At 39.4% G+C, this 22,042-nt stretch overlaps 1 protein-coding gene across 2 annotated transcripts in view; it reads right to left on the bottom strand.

Moving 5' to 3' along the window:
- The window catches only part of USP9X (ubiquitin specific peptidase 9, X-linked), a 148,691-nt gene that overhangs the window by 102,364 nt on the left and 24,285 nt on the right, over window positions 1-22,042 (bottom strand). For both annotated transcript variants that reach the window (XM_011980179.1, XM_011980180.1), the window contains exons 2-4: window positions 9,650-9,903; window positions 4,276-4,421; window positions 1,944-2,023 (exon numbers count right to left, since the gene is read on the bottom strand). In XM_011980179.1, the coding sequence (XP_011835569.1) occupies window positions 1,944-2,023; window positions 4,276-4,421; window positions 9,650-9,745 (322 nt within the window). In that variant the 5' untranslated portion in view covers window positions 9,746-9,903. The remainder of the gene's footprint in view (window positions 1-1,943; window positions 2,024-4,275; window positions 4,422-9,649; window positions 9,904-22,042) is intronic.

Genomic DNA, 22,042 nt, shown 5'->3' with positions numbered 1-22,042 from the left:
AAGACAAACATCACATGTTCTCACTCATTTGTGGGATCTAAAAATCAAACAACTGAATTCACGGATGTAGAGAATAGCAGGATGGTTAATGGGTACAAAAAATAGAATAAGACCTAGTTACTTGTTAGCACCAAACAGGGAGTACGGTAAAAAAATAATTTAATTGTACATTTTAAAATAACTAGAAGAGTATAATTGGATTGTTTGAAACACAAAGGATAAATGCTTGAGATAATGGATACTCTTATCTATCCTGATGTGATTATTACGCATTGTATGCCTGTATCAAAATATCTCATTACCCCAAAATATATACACCTACTATATACCCATAAAAAGTAAACATTTTTAAAATAAAAAAGATATTTTCTTTAAAAAATTTTGATGAATTGGTGAATAAACGCGTAAAAGAACAAAAAATTTTGAGTGGTGAAAACAACTGTAACCTGTCCGTGTGTTATATTTTCACTTTGGTATACTTCTACAGGATTAATGAGGCATAAGGACACGTTCTTTAAACAAAAGAGGGGAATTATTATAAATCAAACTTTCTCTTGCCATGGAGTTGTACTTAAACATGTTAATTTTGACAATAATCAATTTCAATTGTGATAGTGCCTATTGTTAACTATAACATATCCATAGCCATCCTATTTCAGAAAATGAAATGTTACTGCTTTTTAATCTGCAGTATCTTAAAAGATGAATTGAAAATTATTACAATAGTAGTCCTCTGTTAGATAACTCAACTGCACCTAAAGTAGACCAAAGACATTGGGGTGAAAAAAAAAAAGATTAATTCCAGCATTAAACTTTTTCTTCTGGACAACTGAGTAAAAACACCAGATTTCCTTTTGTTGGTTTAACAAAAACAGACCTCATCTTTCAATTCTCTAAGAGAAAAATCACACCTTTCCTGTGTATTAAAAAAAATTGGCTGGGTACAGTAGCTCATGCCTGCAATCCCAGCACTTTGGAAGGCCGAGGTGGGAGGATCGCTTGAACCCAGGACTTCAAGACCAGCCTGGGGAACCAGTCTGTCTCTACCAAAAAAAAAAGAGGAAAAAGAGACTAGTCGGGTGCAGTGGCTCATGCCTTATAATCCCAGCACTTTGGGAGGCCAAGGCGGGTGGATCACCTGAGGTCAGGTGTTCAACACCAGCCTGGCCAACATGGTGAAACTCTGTCTCTACTAAGAATACAAAAATCAGCCGGGTACGGTGGTGGGCGCCTGTAATCCCACCTACTTGGGAGGCCGAGGCAGGAGAATCGCTTGAACCCAGGAGGTGGAGGTTGCAGTGAGCCAAGATCACACCACTGTACTCCAGCCTGGGCAGCAAGAACGAAATTCCATCTCAAAAAAAAAATTAGTGGGCATGATGGTGCATGCCTGTGTCCCACTCAGGAGGCTGAGGTGGGAGGACTGCTTGAGCCCAGGAGATAGAGACTGCAGTGAGCTGTGATCACATCACCACACTCCAGCCTGGGTGACAAAGGAAGACCCAATCTTACAAACATGTAAGCAAGATAGTTTATTTTAAAAGTACAATATTAACAAAATGGTAATTTTTACCTAAAGGATTATGAATGAAGATTTTACTAGGTACAAAGAGCCACACATCCTAATTCACTGTCATTTTAGTAAAGCAGTCAAAGGGCAAGTGTAAATAATTTGTAGACTTACACAGTACATATTTTGAGGACAGAAATGACTCAAGATAAATTACAAGGGGGGCAGGGAGCAGATATGTCTGGAGTCCATCATACCATCCATCATTTATAGGATACTTAATTGTAAAATGTTCTTCTGTATATTATTTCCCATAACAGATAAGACCCTCAATTAAATGGAGGAAAACAAATCCATTTCACCCGCTTTTGGGATAAAGTAAAAGCACATATAGTAGCATACATTATAGAAAGCATAAAAACATACAACTTACCTTTTTTACTAAGATCAATAGCAGCTTCTAAAAGCACTTCTAATTCCCCTTTTGGCAAAACTGGAACCACCCATCGAGGCCTAAAAGTTTTATAAAATAAAACATGCTTAATGGTTGTACACTAAAAGAGGCACTACAAATGAGCTACTAATTATAATTATCTTGCTATGAAAATATTTAATATTAAAATAATATTAAAATATTAAGACAAGGTTGGCAGAATATCTGCTTTGTGGGAGTAAGCACCATCTGTTGTCTCTACAAATTTTTACAGGTACTGTCAAAAGATACAGCAATGAGACAGGGAAGAAAACTAAATTATGTTGATAACTTAAGATATAAAACTATTATAACAATCAAATATTAACTAATTAGGTATCAGGGATATTTTTGTTAAAATTCACAGGGAAGTGCTCTTTCGGGAATCAGATCAAAGGAGACATGATAAACCTCTTTGTTGCACCGCCCCCACTCCTCCTGCTTTTTTTTTTGTGGTAAGAGACAGGGTCACCCAGAAGTGGTGGCTCACACCTGTAATCCCAGCACTTTGGGAGGCCAAGGCAGGCGGATCACCTGACATCAGGCATTCGAAACCAGCCTGGCCAACATGGTGAAACCCCGTCTGTACTAAAAATACAAAAATTAGCCAGGCATGGTGGCACATGCCTGTAATCTCAGCTACTCAGGAGGCTGAGGCAGAAGAATCACTTGAACCTGGGAGGCGGAGGTTGCAGTGAGCCAAGATCGTGCCACTCCACTACAGCCTGGGCAACAGAGAGAGACTCTGTCTCAAAAAGAAGAAAAGAGATCGAGACCATCCTGGCCAACATGGTGAAACCCCGTCTCTACTGAAAACACAAAAATTAGCTGGGCGTGGTGGCGCACTCCTGTAGTCCCAGCTACTCAGGAGGCTGAGGCAGGAGAACCGCTTGAACCGAGGCGGCGGAGGTTGCAGTGAGCCGAGATCACACCACTGCACTCCAGTCTGGTGGCAGAGTGAGACTCTGTCTCAAAAAAAAAAAAAAATCATTTATATTTTTCTCCCCACTGAGAACTTCCTAATAATATGCAACTTCAGCCTAAGAAGTATTTTACCACCAATCACCAACCACCAGACAAGTATGGAAAAGCAACAAACAATACAACCTTCTGCTGTGGTATCACTGCTATAGAGAATGGTCAGGGACCACCATTAAACATAATTATATACCATTACTATAGACACCTGCCAGAATCACACAATGTATTCTTGTAAATATATAATTAAAAACAATGGATATTAATAGGAAAAATATTCAAGATAAATGAAAGCAAGTTACAAAATTATAGTAAGAATCCTGTATTTATAGAAAAATCAATTCATATATGATAGTAAACACAAAGGCAATCTGGAGAATGTACTAATTGTTAACAGTAATTTTTGGCAGGAATATGTGTATGTAAGGGGGAAAAGTACAGAGAAGTTTACCTACATAAAATATTTCTGTTTAACAATGCATACTCATTATTTATGTATTTAGATTTCTTTTTTTAATGCAAAGGATTTTTATTTCCTCTCACATTATGCATTTAATAGTGTTGACTTATTTTTAGAAAATGAAATTAAAAAAAACAACAACTCAGTAAAGCAAGTGCCTTTAAGAACATGTGTTTTCATTACTTTCCTTTTGGGTAGTGAGGGGGAAATGTGTCACACCTTCCTGGCACTCACTTGTTGAGCCCACAGTCAAGACCACAGTCATATGGGATTCTTTGATGTGCTCTTCCTTAGCCTCTTGAAATCTTTTTCTTCCTCTGCACAAAAGCTTAAAGCTTCACACTCTTGGAGTTTTCCTCTAAATAATCAAAGTGTGTGGGGGTGGGATAGGGTGGTTGTTTGTACTACAAGTGTGAAAAATTATATTCTGAACTGTTCCCTGAGATGAAGACCAAAAAAAGGAAACATCTAGGATGGTTAAATGGCTCAAACTAGTCAAGAGTTCACTAGAATCAGGTTCTGAGGAACTCAATGTCCTCATGACCTGATTTACCGCAGGCCATCCCAAAATTATGAAAGTCATCCAGCAACCAAGAGACCAATGAGAAAGAAACTTCATAAACTCTCCAAGAGGGAAACTGAACATACAATTTTACTTCAGAAACAAACTAAGCAGGGTCATCATCATTAATGTGAAAATTTTACTAACACTGTCACTCCCTCTCATTTATTAAATCCATTAAGAATCATGGGTTATAAAGCACTTGGCAGTGATGAAGCTGTAAAGACTATTAAGGAGGCAGTGGGGTTACTTTCCTGTCTGCTCTCTTTCTTCTGTGTTACACACCAACTCACCTGTTGATCATGTCATCCAACTTGGCCAAGTCAGTATGTGGAAATGCAGGTTCCTCATCTTCAAGCTGTGGTGGGGCATCACCTTGACCTTGCTCATCTGGGGGAGTTGCCGGGGAATTTTCATTGGAAGAATCAGGCGATGAAGTCTTAATTAAAAATTAAATATTCCACATTTAAGTTTCTATAACATATGTAAAATAGTAATCCAAACACCAACACAGACAAGCGTTGCAGATTTTAAAATTCAGTAAATAGCCCTACATATCCATGGGTTCTGCATCTGCAAAGTCAACCAACAACCTTGGATCGAAAATATTCAGGAAAAATTGAGTATGTGCTGAATATGTACAAACTTTTTTGCTTGTCATGATTCCCCAAACAATACAGCATAATAACGATTTATACAGCATCTACACTATATTAGGCATCATAAGTAATCTAGAGATTATGTGAAGTATATACAGAAAGATGTACATGAGTTATATTCAAATACTAAACCATTTTATATCAGGGACTTGAGCATACACCAATTTTGCTATCCAAGTGGTAAGAGGTCCTGGAACCAATCTTCCATGAATACTAAGGGACAACTGTATTGTAAATTTTTACAAAAGATAAAATAATTGAAAGTTTATGATGTTTCAGGCCATCTCTGTACTACTGTGCTTTAAAATAATTTCATTTAATCCTCAACAACCTAATGAAGTATGCTACTGCCATTTAATAGATGAAAAAAACTCAGACAATAAGTAGCCCAAGATCACACAACTCAAATTCTACACTCAGGATTTGAATCAAAGTCTAAATAGTTTGCGTTCTTAATCATAATGTGTACTGCCTCTCTGCTTACATTTCCCATTATGTGAGCCATGACAGAAATTATTCTACAAATATGATACATCTCATTTTACACATTATAATTTATAACTTCTACTGTTTTTTATTTGAAGGGGGGAAAACGTAATTATTCCATAATTTCCCTACACCCAGACTATTACTCAAACAACAATTATTTAGAAGTTCATGATTATGGTTCTTAAATAAGTAACATCACTTTCAACTAATGTGGCTATTTTTCACTTCTTTTATTCCTCATTTTTAGCATGTCTTTCTCTCCCCCCTGCTTTAGCAGTGCATAATATTTTCACAACTAAGTGAATGAACTTTTATGACCTTCACTCTTAATTCAGAAAGCAAGTGGTATCTTCCCTTTCAAAATGAAACTAACCTAAATTTTAAACTGATTTTTACTCATGTGTTCTTGAATTTTCTGTTCACTGCAGGCTGATGGCCCTTTAAGAGAAAGGGGCCCCTCGCCCTAACACTCAAGCACCTATTGAACAGTTGTAAAATAAAGAGTTGCATAAGTAAGCACTTGCACGAAGACAGATGAGTTTACCAGCATTAATATGTTTTACTTACAAAGTTTATACATGAACTCATATGGTCAATTAGTAACTAAATGGTGAACTTCTACTTAAGATGGAGAACACTGTGCAGGTGCCCACAGGGCTGGTCTCAAGGCAAAGGAAACTACAGCACAGAAGTCAAGTGTTACAAGTCCAACAAAAATGTCTGATGTGAAGTATGTAACTTTGGAAGCCTGCTTTATTATTAACTCCTTTCCCCCTGACATAGTTTATACATGCTTATAGAAAATAGAAAATATAACAAATAAAATTTAAAACATCTGCAATTCCACACCTATAAACACCACCGATATTTACTTCCTTGTAATCTTTAAGAGTAAATAAAAACTGTCCATATATATGTTCAATAAAACTGGAATTATACTTAAGTCTGTGTCCTTTTCCATTCAATGTATCTAGGTATTCAATATTTTTGATCATTAGAAATCTTAAAAAAAATTAATGGCCAGATAATATTGCATGAATTAAACAAAATTAAGGAGACATTTAGTATTTGGTATTTTTTACTGCTAACAAACATAAACATAGCTGTAATGAATGTTCTCATATATAAACCTTTGTGTTGAACTTCAACTTGTCCTTAGGATAGGATCCTGGATATATAATTACTAGAACAGTATAAACAATTTCTTTGAAGGCCACTGACATATACTGCCAAATTTCATTCCAGAAAATCTGCACCCTCCCAGCAACCGCATCCAAAAGTGTTCATCCCACAGTGCCTCTGCCAAGGCTGTTTCATTTCTCGAGTTTTACTACATACTAAAGCCTAAAATTCTCTAAAAGAATTTTTTTAAAGGCATGCTTAAAAAAATTTAAGTGAAAAATCTGATTTTAGAAATTCCCTTTATGCCAGCACATAAAAAGCATATTCAAAAAGTGAGCCCTAAATTGAACAGTGATTAACACTTTGGTTGCTGCTTCTTGGTACAACCGTGTCAGATCTTGTAAAATAAAATCCTAACATTAATAAGTAGAGAAAAACAAAATGTTAGGGTGAGGGATAATGTAATTTGTTTCATTCCTTTGTTATTTTAAATTACCAGTCATCTTAAAAAATGTAAAGTTTTTAGAAGAAAAGGAACACAATGTAGACATAGAATATTAGGTTGAATATCACAAACCCAAGAGCTCTAAAAATCATCAAGCACACCTTAAAATAAGAGTAAGGTTAAATAAATGGTTTGATTTTTGTCTAAAGCCATGCAAATCAGAAACATTGCAAAAGAGGTTAGAATTTCATGGACAATGCAGGTATAAAATGGAAAAGAAAGAGGGAAAGATATTGGAACTCTAACTACTAGCTTCTGGTTTAAAATTAGAAATCTTTGGCATCCAACTCAAACCTCTGACTACGCTTTTAAAAACCTGAATACTGGCTAACAAATGTATGATACAGGAAGGACTTAACTCTGTCCAAGACCTGTGACCATACACTTTAATATTTTATGTCTCGAAAATGGGAACTAGAGAGGAAAAGGAATAAAACTGACACACTTATTTGGGGGAGGAAAAAACCCCAACTTGTTCACTTCTCTAAAATGGCAGAGGAAGAGGAAAAAGGAGAGACAGAAGCTCTTTTCTATACTACTTATAATAGAATATCTAACCTGTAATAGCTGGACAATAAGAACTTATCCCCAAATAATAGTAAAAAAAACTTAAAAATAACACTTTTGCCTAAAAACTTACCCGACTCTACACAAACATGTAAAAATTGGAAGCAGCATGTTTGCGATAATTTACACACACCTCAACTAACTTACCTCTAAGCACTGTTTGAGCTGCACATCACAAGTGTTAATGTTTTGTCATTCAGTTTAATACTTCCCAATATAAAACTGTATATATTAGAAAAGACAACTGAAATCAATCATCTTAATTTCCATTTCAAGAAATGAGAAAAAGAACAGCAAACCAAATCCAAACTAAAAGGAACAGAGACGTGCACGCGTGCGAGAGAGAGAGAGAGAGAGAGAGAGAGAGAGAGTGTGTGTGTGTGTGTGTGTGTGTGTGTGTGTGTGTGTGTGTTGGCGGGAGGGGGTGGAGGGAGGGAGTAAAGACAAGAGAGTTGGTTTTTTAGAAGGTTTAATGACATTAGTAGTGGTATCAGAAATAAGGAGGCATTACCATAGGCCCCAAGACACAAAAAAAGATAATAAAAAGGGTCACTAACAACTTTACCTTAAATTTGAAAATCTAGATGAAATAAACCAATTCCTTGAAAAACACAATTTACCAGAAGACGCTAAAAATTTAAAAATTCCTCCACTTAAAAAAAAATGGATCGGCCAGGCGCAGGTGGCTCATGCCTGTAATCCCAGCATTTTGGGAGGCCAAGGCAGGTGGATCACGAGGTAAGGAGCTTGAGACCAGCCTGACCAACATGGTGAAACCCTGTCTCTACTAGAAATACAAAAATTAGCCAGGTGTGGTGGGACGCGCCTGTAATCCCAGCTACTCAGGAGGCTGAGGCAGAAGAATCGCTTGAACCAGGGAGGCGGAGGTAGCAGTGAGCCAAGATCACACCACTGCACTCCAGCGTGGGCAACAGAACAAGACTCCATCTCCAAATAAAAAAAAGGATCTTCAATTAAAACTTTCCCATAAATAAAACCCCAGGCCAGATGGGTCCACCAGTAAAATCTTCCAAACAATTAATGAAACAAATAATAAACTTCGCATAAATTCATCCAGAGAACAGAAAGAGACACACCCTATGAGTTTTGAGGTCAGCATAAAACCTTAATACCAAAATCTATGTTTAGCATTACTTCAATTGATCCTTTTAACAACCCATGAAGTAGTTACACCTCACTGTACAGACAAACTTGAGGCTTAGAGGTTATATAATTTACCCAGAGTCATAATGCAAATATGGTACAAAGCTGAAATTTGAATGCTAGGCAACATGACTTGGGTCCGTGTTCTTTTTATAATCTTATCGTAAATTGACAATTTACAATTGTATGTATTTATGGGGTAGAAAGTGGTGTCATGATTTATGATGGGTCCATGCTAATCATAGGCTACACTGAACGATTTAATGCTTTCCCTCTTAGAATTGACACATGGCTCAATTTTAATGACTGACAGTTAAGCCGCCAGAAAAAGATGGACTACATAGTCAAGGATTACCATCTACACCACTTGAGCTTTCTTGTTACTATGCAAGACCTATGTTCATTTTTCTTTTTTTTTTTCTTTTTTTTTGGAGATGGGAGTCTCACTCTGTCGCCCACGCTGGAATGCAGTGGCGCCATCTTGGCTCACTGCAACCTCTGCCTCCTGGGTTCAAGGGATTCTTCTGCCTCAGCCTCCTGAGCAGCTGGGACTACAGACGCGCACCACTACACCCAGCTAATTTTTGTATTTTTTAGTAGAGATGGGGTTTCACCATATTAGTCAGGCTGGTCTCGAACTCCTGACCTCGTGATCCACCTGCCTCGGCCTCCCAAAGTGCTGGGATTACAGGTGTGAGCCACCGCGCCCGACCTGTTCACTTTTGTTAATCAAAACTTAAAATAACAGTTGCTTCACAAAGTATTTAGAACATGTTCCATCATTTAGTACCCCAACAGTAGACCTACCAAGGTAGGTTTTGGTTTTTCGTTTTTTTTTTTTTTTTTTTTTTTCGCGACAGAGACTAGCTCTGTCACCCAGGCTGGAGTACAGTGGCGCTATCTCAGCTCACTGTAACCTCAGCCTCCCACGTTAAAGCAATTCTCTTGTCTCAGCCTCCCAAGTAGCTGGGATTACAGGCGCACGCTACCACGCCCAGCTAATTTTTGTAGGGTTTCACCCTGTTGGCCAGGCTGGTCTCAAACTCCTGACCTCAAGTGATCCGCCTGCCCTGACCTCCCAAAGTGCTGGGATTACAGGTGTGAACCACTGAGCCCAGCCCCACTCCACTGTAGCTTTAACTAGTATCTTCAACATCCTACCTGATTTTGTTGGAGGGGGGGCTGAGACTGTCCATCAGGAGCCTGGCCCTGGTTGTCATTCCCTCCGACCGGAGAGCCACGAGTCGTGGCTGTCATACTCGACACAGGGCAGATCTTTGCAATTTTGTCTGCTTATGTAGTTGTCTTGAGAAAAGAAATTATAGTCCACTTATAGAAGATGAAGTACCAGCATTTGTCAGTCTTAAAAAGGTCCAATTCAAGAATAAACCATCTTGCAGAGACCATTGCATAACCTACAAATAGAAAGGGGAAAAAGTAATTGGTTTTAGACATAAAAAACATGAATTATGGAACTGTTCAAATTTAGTATCACCAGTTAATCTAGTCAGGAAAAAGGGGCTATAGAAACAAGAAGAGAAAGTAAAAAGCTGAAGTTTCATTAATACTACATTTAACTTAAAACTGATAACGTTACACCGGCCATTACACCAAGAAAACAAATATAGCCTCCTGGAAATGACTCCAAAGGCAATATATCAAACTACTTAACTGTCATTTTAATTAAATTAAGAAAGGGCAAAAACTATCTGTTTTCAATTTGCTGATGCATTCATTATACTGCAAGAATAATAAGGACAGTAGGTATGAGGGTGGGGTCCCTGGCGAGGGCTCAAGCCTGGACCTGCAGCCCTAAATGACAACAGGCATTCCTGTTTTCACGCCCAAGTGTTCCCTTTTGGCCTGCCACACACCCCTATCCTGTGCCCATATAAACCCCAAGCCCCAGGCTCCAAAAGCAGAAGAGTGGCAGAGCAGCGTAGCACAGCAGGGAAGAAGAGAAGTGAGGAAATGTCTAAAGGTGGAGAGGAGGTTGAAGCTGGGGGCGGTTGGAGACTGGCTGAGAGATAGCCCAACTCCAGGAGAAGATCATCTTCCCACTCCATCCCCTCTCACCAGCTCCCCATCCCACTGACAGCCACTTCCATCACTCACTCAATAAAATCTCCACATTCACCATCCTTCAAGTCCCTGTGACCTGATTCTTCCCGGACACAGGAAAAGAACTCGGGATGCCCTGCACGCGGGAACCCAAAAAGGATGTCACACTGACTCTTTTCTGAGCTGTTATGCTGGGACAACAGGGCTAAAAGAGCATTGTAACACTCCTAGACACTGCTGTGGGGCCGGAGCCCAAAAGCGCTCGCCCTGGCTCCTGTACCTGCTCACCTGTGAGCTCCTCTTCCCATAAGAGGAATAAACAAGCCACACCCCTGTCACACGTCCCGTCCTGTGAGGGGGTCAGGGAAGTCTCCTGTTTCAATAACGTGTACTAAGACAAAGTATAAAGTAATTTTTTAAAACATTTTAAGGAAGGCTGCACAACTAACATTTATCACTGATACTAGGGCATTATAAATGGTTTTTTAAACAAGCTTCCAAGTGCTTTTAACATAAACTTTAACACTTTGGAGAGAAACATCAGGGGTGCACGCATACAGAATAAGACCACATAGAGATGCAGCAAAAAGGTGGCCACCTGCAAGCCACAGAGAAGAAACCAAACCTACCAACACATTGATACTGGGCTTCTGGCCTTAAGAATTGAGAGAACAAATTTCTGTTAAGCTCCCCACCTTCTTCAACCCCTACAAACAAAAAACCCTGAAAACCCCAAAAACCTCTGACAAAATTTTCTTTAAGAGGGTTCAAACTACATAACACTCCAATACAACTTAATTTGTCAGATGATCTCAGCTCTCTACTTTGGCAAGGTTTTGACTCCAGCCACTCCTAGAGTCAGGGTTAGAAGGCCACAACTGTTTAAGAACAGGGAACTCTTCTTTACAACCTGACCAGCAAACGAGTATAGAAGAACGCTACCAAATCCTCAATTCTATATTCATTGTATCAGTAGCCCTCCTTCAGCTGCACAATAAAATCACCTGAAGTGATTTTATTTAAAACACTGATGCCCAGGTTCCTCTCCAGATGGAATAAATTCCAGTATCTGGGAGTGAGGCCTAGGCATCAGTACTTTGCAAAAAATCTTTCCCAGTGAATGACTCTAACATGCCACCAGATAGAGAAACTTAACTGATTGGTTCTAACTCACTGGCTCTCAAGAGATTAAGAGAGACTTCCCACAAGCATTGCAAAGTTTCATTTCTAAGTTTTCTAATCATGACCTGGCTGAAGACATTCAAGACCAAACGTACACCATGGTATATAAAACATACCTGGGGCTTGCTTCTGTAATATTAATACCCAAGTATTTCTCACCAGACACTTAGGTTACTAAGCCACTGCAGGAAGTTTCCAAGTGCTTTGCCACAACTCACTTGATTCTCATACCCAGTCTATGCAGCACAGAAATTGAGCAGTATCTCCATTTTACAGAGTCAAAAATAAGAGACAGCAGGGGCTTGCCCAAGTTATGCAGAACAGACTCTAATTCAGATCTGACTCTAAGACTTCTTCCTCTTCAAGTTCTCTTTCATTGTCAAAAAAAACTTGATGTACATTTTAACCCCCGCCTCCACCCAACATACACACAAATTATAGGTAGATTAATGAGGAAAATGTAAACTACAGAAAGTGCTAGAGGAATATGTTTAAAATCAGGAGCAGTGGCTCACGCCTGTAATTCTAGCACTTTGGGAGGCCAAGGCAGGCGACTTGAAGTCAGGAGTTCAAAACCAGCCTGGCCAACATGGTGAAACCCCATCTCTACTAAAAATACCAAAAAAAAAAAAAAAAAAAAAAAAAAAAAAAAAAAAAAAAAAAAAAAAAAAAAAATTAGCCACCCATGGTGGCTCACCCCTGTAGTCCCAGCTACTGAGGAGGCTGAGTCAGGAGAATTACTTGAACCCAGGAGGTGAAGGTAGCAGTGAGCTGAGATGGGGCCACTGCACTCTAGCCTGGGCAATGCAGCGAGACCCTGCCTCAAACAAACAAAAAAAACTTGACTAAAGCACACACAAAAACTGATTTTTAAGATATGTCCTCCTGTAGGCAAAATTCAGAGGCTTCAGGAAGAAGTCAGATAGATTTTTCTCTGAAAAATTAAAGAGCAAACAGAGTAGAAGAAAATATCTGTAACTATATATGTCCAACAAATTACAAAATAAAGACACCTCAGTAGAAAAACAGGCAAAGGGTATGCAGACTTCTCAGAAAAAGAAATAGAAATGACTAATAAATACATGAAATAAGACGTAATTTTAAAATAGAGCTTTTCACACGTTAGGCACTGTTTGTAGCACTGTAATCCTTACAAATGTATATAGTAGGAACTAGTATCATCCCTCTTCACAGGTAAGGAAAGGGAGGCACAGAGAGCAAAAGTAAATTACCTGTATCAGTAAGTACTAAGTGGCAAAATGGGATTCAAACCCAGGGAGTCCATAGCTCTTAAATGCTACACTAGCCTGCCTCTCAACCTCATTAGTAATTGTGAAAATGCAAATTACAAAACCAAGATTTGTTCCACTGATCAAACTGGCAAAGCAAAACAAAGCTTTAAGACTGATACTATCAAGTACTGGTGAATCTAAGACATAGAAGCTCTTTAAACACAAAGTGGAAAACAAAAATGAAAAGGTCTGCTTTAAGCAGTCCCTCTTTCACTTTTGTTATCCATTTTATACACCCTAAATTACAAAGAGTGTTACGTGAAGCAGACAATTTTAAAAACCTTGAGAAACTTGCCTATCATTTTCCTTAGTCACTTTGGGTCTGCTGACAAATTATGTGAATGATTATTTTCTTTTTGGAGACGGAGTCTCGCTCTGTCACCCAGGCTGCAGTACAGTGGCGCAATCTTGGCTCACTGCAACCTCCGCCTCCCGGGTTCAAGCAATTCTCCTGCCTCAGCCTCCCAAGTAGGTGGGACTACAGGCTCGTGCCGCCACACCAGGCTAATATGTGAATGATTATATTCTTGGCACTCAAAATACTAGATAACCAATTCAACTTTATTCTTGTCTACCTCAAATCTGCTCCAGTTTCTTCTTCTTCTTGTCCCTCAGCCTGGGGTCATGATCCCATTGTATACCCTCTCCAAGGGATGATGCTCCAATCATCATCATCCCCAATCAATCTTTTGCCAGCCTGTGCTTGAATCTTCCCTACTGAAAATCACCAGTGTCTGCCCTTCCCTTTTCCCACAAGTCATAACACTGTCTCCATCTCCCCTTTTCTTTCTTTTTAAATAAATGTGATGCAGACAGAGTAGCTAAGTTGTAAATTTTGGGTTTTTGGTGATGGTTGTTTTAAGACCCAGGCTAGTCACGAGATCCTGGGCTCAAGCAATTCTCCCTCCTGGCCTCCCAAAGTGCTGAGATTACAGTTGTGAGCCACCATGCCCCGCCCATCTCGCCTTTCACTTTGTCCATTCTCACCTGGCTCCACCCAAAGCTACTAAAACTAAAACTGCTTTAAGCCAGAAGGTCTTAATTGAGATGTAGGGATGGGCTTGAAGATTAATTCCCCTAAAAATTACATACAAAGCTTTTGAGTACGTGCATTAGGGGAAGCACGAGAAGAAGGCCCGACGTTCTACTTACTAACTGACAAATCAAGTAATTGCTTCTCAATATTCATCCTGTTTGCCCTCTTCTCATCATTAGACACAGTTCTCATCATTAGACACTGACCTCCTCTCCCTTCTTGAAACTCTGAGCTTCCTTGGCTTATATAATCCTGGACTCCAGGTTTCCCGTCCACTTCTCTTCAAAGGAAAGGGGTAGACTGGCAGTTCTTACAGTTCTAACACTGAAACTGAGGTGAAAACCACTAGAGAGTTGGCTCTACACGTCTAGAATTCAGGCAAAACTTGGGAATCTTGAACACAGATCCAATTAATCACAAAAGGGTAGGAAGAGATGGATTCCTCAGCACCACCTGGGAGTCTGTTTTTTTTCCCGAAAATAAATACAACCTCCACTCCCTACCATCTCCTCCTCAGAGTGACGAGGTAAGCGACTATATATTCCCAAGTGTGGGGCAAGTGGGGGGCCGGGGAGATCACCTTGTCTACTAAGCCAATACTATGTCTCTTTTAAAAGTATTTCCAGGAAGTAATCCAAGGACAAACAAAATGTGGTACATACATTCAGTGGATTATTCAGTATTTTTTAAAAAGAAAGGAAATTCTGACAGGTGCTACGATATGGGTGAACCTTGAGGACATCATGCTAAGTGAAGTAAGTCATTCACAAAAGAACAATATTGCATAATTCCACAAACATGGGTACCCGGATTAGTCACACTCGTACAGAAAGTAGAATGATGGTTGCCAGGGGCTGGGGGGATAGGGAGTTATTGCTTAAGGGGTATAGCGTTTCAGTTTGGAAAGAAGAGAAGTTCTGGAAATGGATGATGGTAAGCATCCCACAATGTGAATGTACTTAATGCCACTGAACTGCAAACTTAAAAATGGTTAACATCAGCCGAGCACAGTGGTTCACGCCTGTAATCCCAGCACTTTGGGAGGCTGAGGCAGGTGGATCACTTGAGGTCAAGAGTTCAAGAATAGCTTGACCAACATGGTGAAACTCGTCTCTACTAAAAATATAAAAATTAGCCGGGCGTGGTGGCTCATGCCTGTAATTCCAGCACTTTGGGAGGCCGAGGTGGGCGGATCACAAGGTCAGGAGATCGAGACCATCCTGGCTAACACGGTGAAACCCCATCTCTACTAAAAACACAAAAAAATTAGCCAGGCGCGGTGGCAGGCGCCTGTAGTCCCAGCTACTCGGGAGGCTGAGGCAGGAGAATAGCGTGAACCCAGAAGGCGGAGCTTGCAGTGAGCCGAGATGGCACCACTGTACTCCAGCCTGGGGGACAAAGCGAAACTCCATCTCAAAAAAAAAAAAGGTTAAAATGATAAATTGTATGTATGTTTTCCCACAGTAAAATTGTATATATAGAGTACTCACTGTTCCCTTACCTTGCAGTTCTTTAGCATTTGGAGATCATTTGAGCTAAAACAGCTCAAAATTATATTCTCATATTTTTATGCACAATATCCTTCCATCTATATGAATTCAGTAACCATCTATAGACAAATCAGAAATATCTGACAAAAGTCATGGTATAAATTATTCTAGACCAAAGTATTATGTGGATAACTAAGGGACTATCCCTTTAAACAAAATAAGATAAATGGGAAAAGTGGCAGTGTGAAGCTCCTCTCTCAAAATACCTTTCTCTAAGACCACAGAACTAAATCATCTTCTGCTTATGACAGGACACTCAATCAGCAAAGCCTCAAGTTGCTTGCTATCCCTATCTCTTACATAGTCTCACCTTTCTAGCTCTTGGTTTCTGTTTCTTCTACCCGACAAGCTGTCCTCATTTCTATATTTCCGGTATTGCTGAGCAGGTATGTCAGGTCTCAGCATAGCATACTCCGCTGCATCTCTCTACTACCACATAAGAATTTGATCCCTTTCCCTCAGCACACTAGGATGCAAGATAAAGAGCAAGAAATAGGCATGGAGCAATTAAATTTTCATTTCCCTTTCTACAATGTACTGTGCAGAGTTCCTAAATATTTGAGGAATGAATCTGAAAATATTGCTTTCAGATATAACTTGGAAAGGTTTGAATGGAGAAAAAACTTATCACAGATACAATTAAGTTATCCAAGAATAACACCACTACTTTTCTTAATAAATCCTATTCAATACTCAAGTGGTGGAAACAGCTGGGAATCACACAGCTTTGCTTGATTTCAAGCAGCAGTCTCACAACTCTAAAAGAGCCTGTTTTTTATGTCATGGAGATTTAGGCATACCTAGCAGGGCTAGAACAAGCTCTCTACCAAGTCAAAGCAGCAGTATCCTACACACAACCGAACAACTTAGTAATTATTCAAATCATTCAATATTTGACACAGTAGCAATCACTTTCTATAGGCATGCTCAAATACAATGAATCACAGTGTGAAAATTTACCATATGAAGTTTTACGCTTTATTTCATAAAAACAAATTATACAAACAGAATGCATCTTGAATTTTCTGCAATGGGAAATACAACCAAAATGGTGATTTGATTACCTCTAGGAAAAACAGCACTTTTTCATATTCAAACTTAGCATCCTAACATCTTCCATAATGGGAAAAGCATCACCTTTACCTAGATAAAGGCTGGACTGTATTAAGTAATCTAGCACTCCATGAACAGCAAACCATTTACTTTAAACTTTGCAGAACTGAATTTCTCCAGCAGCTTTCACAGAGGGCCTTAATACCAGAGAATTCCTTTCGGGACAAAGAATTGTCCTTTCTTACCCAGTCATTATCCCAACTCTGCTAAAATTTGCCCTATGTCCCAGAATCTATCTCCTTTTATACAGCTCACTGAAATCCTCTGATTTGATATATGATCCTAGGATACTTAAGATTTTCTTCTCTAAATTTTTCTTTTTATCCAAAAAAAGATGTTTAAATAAAAACGCAAAGCTCAGTCGTTCAAAAATTGTGTACTGAGCATTACATGGGCCACATATTGTTCTAATCATAGGAGAATACATGGAAGTACACAGTGCATCAAATATCTCTGCTTTTGTAGAACATTACAGACTGAGGACAGAGAAAATAAACAAGCAACAGCAATTCCAACTCCCTACCAGATTATTTCCTTTACTGGACATCAAAGCGAGTTGAGTTTCTTAGAAAACAATTTGATAAATCATCCTTAAGCTCATACACGAAAATTATCTTGACTTGTGAATTTTGCCTATTCCGGTTTTACGTACCAATAATCAAAGGGAATTCTCTTTCTTTCAAATTTCTATGTTTAACTGACATCCACCCTTGTTTTTCCATTCTTAAAATATCTGACTCACTAGAGACAAGAGACCTAACTGTACAACACAAGCTATACTTAGCCTTCACCAGTAGAGGGCAGCAGACCTCACTACTTTTCTTTTCTTTTCTTTTCTTTTTTTTTTTTGAGACAGAGTCTTACTCCGTTGCCCAGGCTGGAGTGCAGTGGCACGGTCTCGGCTCACTGCAACCTCTGCCTCCTGGTTTCATCTGATTCTCCTGCCTCAGCCTCCCAAGTAGCTGGGACTACAGGCATGCGCTACAATGCTGGGCTATTTTTTGTATTTTTAGTAGAGATGGGGTGTCACTATGTTGGCCAGGCTGGTCTATAACTCCTGACCTCGTGATCCACTGCGCCCGGCCCATAAATAACTTTTGATTCTTCAGAAACTTAACTACTAACAGCATACTGCTGACAAGAAGCCTTACTGATCATAAAGAGGCAACTAACACATTTTGTTACATGTATACTGTATTCTTACAATAAAGCAAGCCAGAGAAAAAAGTTAAGAAAATCAGAAGGAGCCCGGGGGTGGTGACTCACACACCTGTAACCCCAGCACTTTGGGAGGCTGAGGTGGGCGGATCACTTGAAGTCAGGAGTTTGAGACCAGCCTGGCCAATATGGTGAAACCCCATCTCTAATAAAAAATGCAAACAAAAATTAGCCAGGTGTGGTGGTGTGTGCCTGTAATCCCAGCTACTGGGGAGGCTGAGGCAGAGAATCGCTTAAACTCGGGAGATGGAGGTTGTAGCGAGCTGAGATCGCACCACTGCACTCCAGCCCGGTGACAGAGCGAGGCTCTGTCTCAAAAAAAAAAAAAAAAAAGAAGAAAATCAGAAGAGAGAACATATTTATAGTACTGTACTGTATTTACCAATACAGTAATATTACAACATCTGTTTACAAGATCAATCATCTGAAATGGTGGACAACCACAGCTGCAGACCTCAGACCTCAATCTATGGTACCTATCAAGCAATTCAACTTTTTCTTATAACATCATGACTTTTCTCTGCTTCTTGGGAGCCCATTCGCCAGCACCACTAGTGGCACTGCATGAGTCCCGCAATGTTATTCAAGGTTTATGGTATTGCACTAAACATGATGAAAAATACATGAGAATATGAGAGATCATTTTACGATACACCATTTACTGGAGAGATGAACTGCTCACGCAGAGATTAGCATCACATATTTTCATCCGATACTTACAACAAGCTCACCGCAGTAGCAAAAGGAGATGGCTATGAAGCTACAGTAGAAAATGTACTACAGTTAATTTTATGCAGTTATGACTTAATCCATCTTTACATTTGTTCACATTTCTCTCAACTGCACATGGCACCACGTGGTCTATAAAAACGTTTGTGTGCATTAAGTTTTGATAAACTTTATAACAGATTTATGTACATTTCATGGTAGTAAATGAACTAGCATCTACATATATTTTACACGTTCATGACACACCTTTCTTAATTTTTTCAGTATTTCCAAGCTATGCAGTTCATCCTCGTGTTTTTTTCAAACTGTCACAAATCTCCAAAATATTTTCTAATATATTTATTGAAAAAAATCTGCAGTGTAAGTGGACCACACAGTTTGAACCCGTGTTGTTCAAGGGTCAACTATATAATGATTTAAAATTATAATGTGAATGTATAAATCAATTGTTTCATGTTTATTACAATCCAGTAAGCAGTATCTTTTCAGCTAAGCTTTCTTTCAAAATACCCACCATTTTGGAATATGAAAATATTTATTTTTGGCTGGGCGCGGTGGCTCATGCCTGTAATCCCAGCACTTTGGGAGGCCGAGGCAGGCAGATCACAATGTTGGGAGATGGAGACCATCCTGGCTAACACAGTGAAACCCCGTCTCTACTAAAAACACAAAAAATTAGCCAGGCATCGTGGCGGGCACCTGCAGTACCAACTACCAGGGAGGCTGAGGCAGGAGAACAGTGTGAACCCGGGAGGCGGAGCTTGCAGTGAGTCAAGATCGTGCCACTGCACTCCAGCCTGGGTGACAGAGCGAGACTCCGTCTCAAATAAAAACAACAACAACAACAAAAACTTATTTTTAAGCCAAGTTTAGATCTTTTTGAATTTTTAAATTGAAGATTTTGTTGCTATGACAGATTCAATGTGTTTTTAAAGACAAAATCTTAATGCATTGTTGCCTAGAGAAAAAGTATCCTACACAGCAGTTTTTCTACCACAGCATGAGAAAGGACACTAAAATAAGGTTATCACAGGCTTGACACACTTCTGTGGACACCGAGAAATTGCCAAAACACAAAAACTGTATAAAGCAGAACACAAAACAAAAATAGCAAATATTAATAGTTTATGTGCTGGACTTGAAGGGTTCTTTTGGTGCCTCAAAAGAAAACACATGAAATGTGAGTGAAAATAATTATTAAGGAGATAACTTTGACTCTAATATCTTTAGGTAATCTCATTTGCAAACATTACTGTTTAACTAATTATTTAACTACTTATAATTACTTGTGGCATACACCTCACAATAAATTATATTCAGACACTATGGTCCATAACTACCCTGTGGGCAAGGCGAAACAGGTCTCAGTATTTATGCTAAAGATTTATTTTCTTTTGTGGACTTGCTGGTTCCATTTCATTAAAAGGTTCTCTGTGGCTCCTTTCCCCTTCTATCTTATGTTATTCTTGAAAAGTTTTAAGTACTTATTTGTGTATCAGACACAACAGTAGGTGCTTTATTTGTATAATCTCACTTAATCATAATACCTATCTCACACAGCCATCGGTCCAATTTAACAGACATAAATAGAAGCTAAGAGATTAAGTACACTGAGCTTATATAAGATCACAATATTTCCGTTAAGACTCTAAAACCCTTGGCTCTTCCACTATACCATGAAGGTTCTCTATAGAACCTTCTGTTGTTTTCTATAAACTCAAACGAGAAGAGGAAACAACGGGGAAAAGGGATTGAGCTTTCTCTTGAAAGCACAGTGACTGTCAGGCCTGCATCCATTCTTACAATTGTTTTGTTCGGTATTAAAAATCATCACTATGAGTATTACTGAAATGCAAAACATGTCATGGCACTGCTTAAAAATCTTCAAAGACTAGCCGGGATATATTATAGGCTCACGCCTATAATCCCAGCACTTCGGGAGGCCGAGGGGCAGATCACCTGAGGTCGGGAGTTCGGGACCAGCCTGACCAACATGGAGAAACCCCGTCTCTACTAAAAATACAAAATTAGCCGGGCGTGGTGGCACATGCCTGTAGTCCCAGCTACTCAGGAGGCTGAGGCAGGAGAATTGCTTGAACCCAGGAGGTAGAGGTTGCAATGAGCCAAGATCGCGCCACTGCACTCCAGCCTGGGCAACAAGAGCGAAACTCCATCTCAAAAAAAAAAAAAAAAAAAAAATGTTCGAAGACCAGGATGAAGATCAAAATACTTATCTAATGGTCTACAAGGCCCTCAAACACCCAATTCCAGCCTCATCTTGCAGCTAACCCGACCCAAAGCTTGTCCAAACTCCAGTTCAATTTGCCGCCTTCTTGTTCCTTCACAAGGTGCTCCTTCATGCCACCTGAGAGCCTCTGAACAAAGCACTCTGCTTAGTTTTACCCATACTAATTCATCAGCTCCCAACTCTCCTGAGTCAGGATTCATCAAGTACTCATATCCTAGGCTCTATGAGCCAGCTACCCTATTTTCTCATAGCACCTGTGTGAGTTTATGTTCTACTAAAACATAAAAGCTCCTTAAGGGCTGAAGCTATGCAAGCTTTGCTCATCACTGAATCCCAAGGATTCACTGGCAAACAATAGGTGTTTCTCTTAGCCCCTTCTGTAACAAAAGCTCAGAGTGAGTGGCTCAAGTAACACTTAACAGTTCTGGAGGCTGGAGATCAAGGGGCCAAGCATATTTTAGTGTCTGGTGAAGGCCTGAATTCTGGTTCACAGATAGCAATCTTACTGTATCTTCACAAGGCAGAAAGTGTGCGGGAACTCTCCTTGAGTCTCTTTTACTAATACAGGGGCACTAATCCCATTTGTGAAGGTTCCACTCTCATGACCCAGTTACCTCCCAAACACCTCCTAATACCATCACATGGGGGTTAGGTTTCAACATATGAATTTTTGGGGTGGGGGAGTGGAGACATTCAGTCTACAGCAGAGCTCAAAACTAAAATTGGGGGTGTGGGGAAATACAGTAAAAACAAAGTCAAATCTCTCCCTTCCCATCTCCTTCCTCTTTTATAATGTGTCCAATGTTATCTTTTCCACTCCCACTCAAACCACTCTAGCCTAGACTCCTATTTTAACAGCATCCTGGCTAGTGTCCACACTACTACACCAATCGTTCAGTATATTAATGCTAAATTAATCTCAACACTTTCCATCTCTAAAACCTTTAATGGCTTCTCTTCTCGATCTGGTACATATATTCAAGGTCATTCATCATCAGCCTGTAACTTTTTTTTCCAACTTTGTCTCTCATTTCCCAACTTCAATACTAATGCAGCCAGGGTGACATATCTCAAATTTTAAATAACATCTTCCTCATTAATAGTGACAACAGCTAACATTTAAGT

This window comes from Mandrillus leucophaeus, unplaced genomic scaffold (assembly GCF_000951045.1).
Source record: "Mandrillus leucophaeus isolate KB7577 unplaced genomic scaffold, Mleu.le_1.0 Scaffold209, whole genome shotgun sequence".
In the NCBI taxonomy this organism is placed as follows: Eukaryota; Metazoa; Chordata; class Mammalia; order Primates; family Cercopithecidae; genus Mandrillus; species Mandrillus leucophaeus.
The sequence above is the reverse complement of the archived record's forward strand: the minus strand, read 5'-3'. Positions and strand labels throughout refer to the sequence as shown.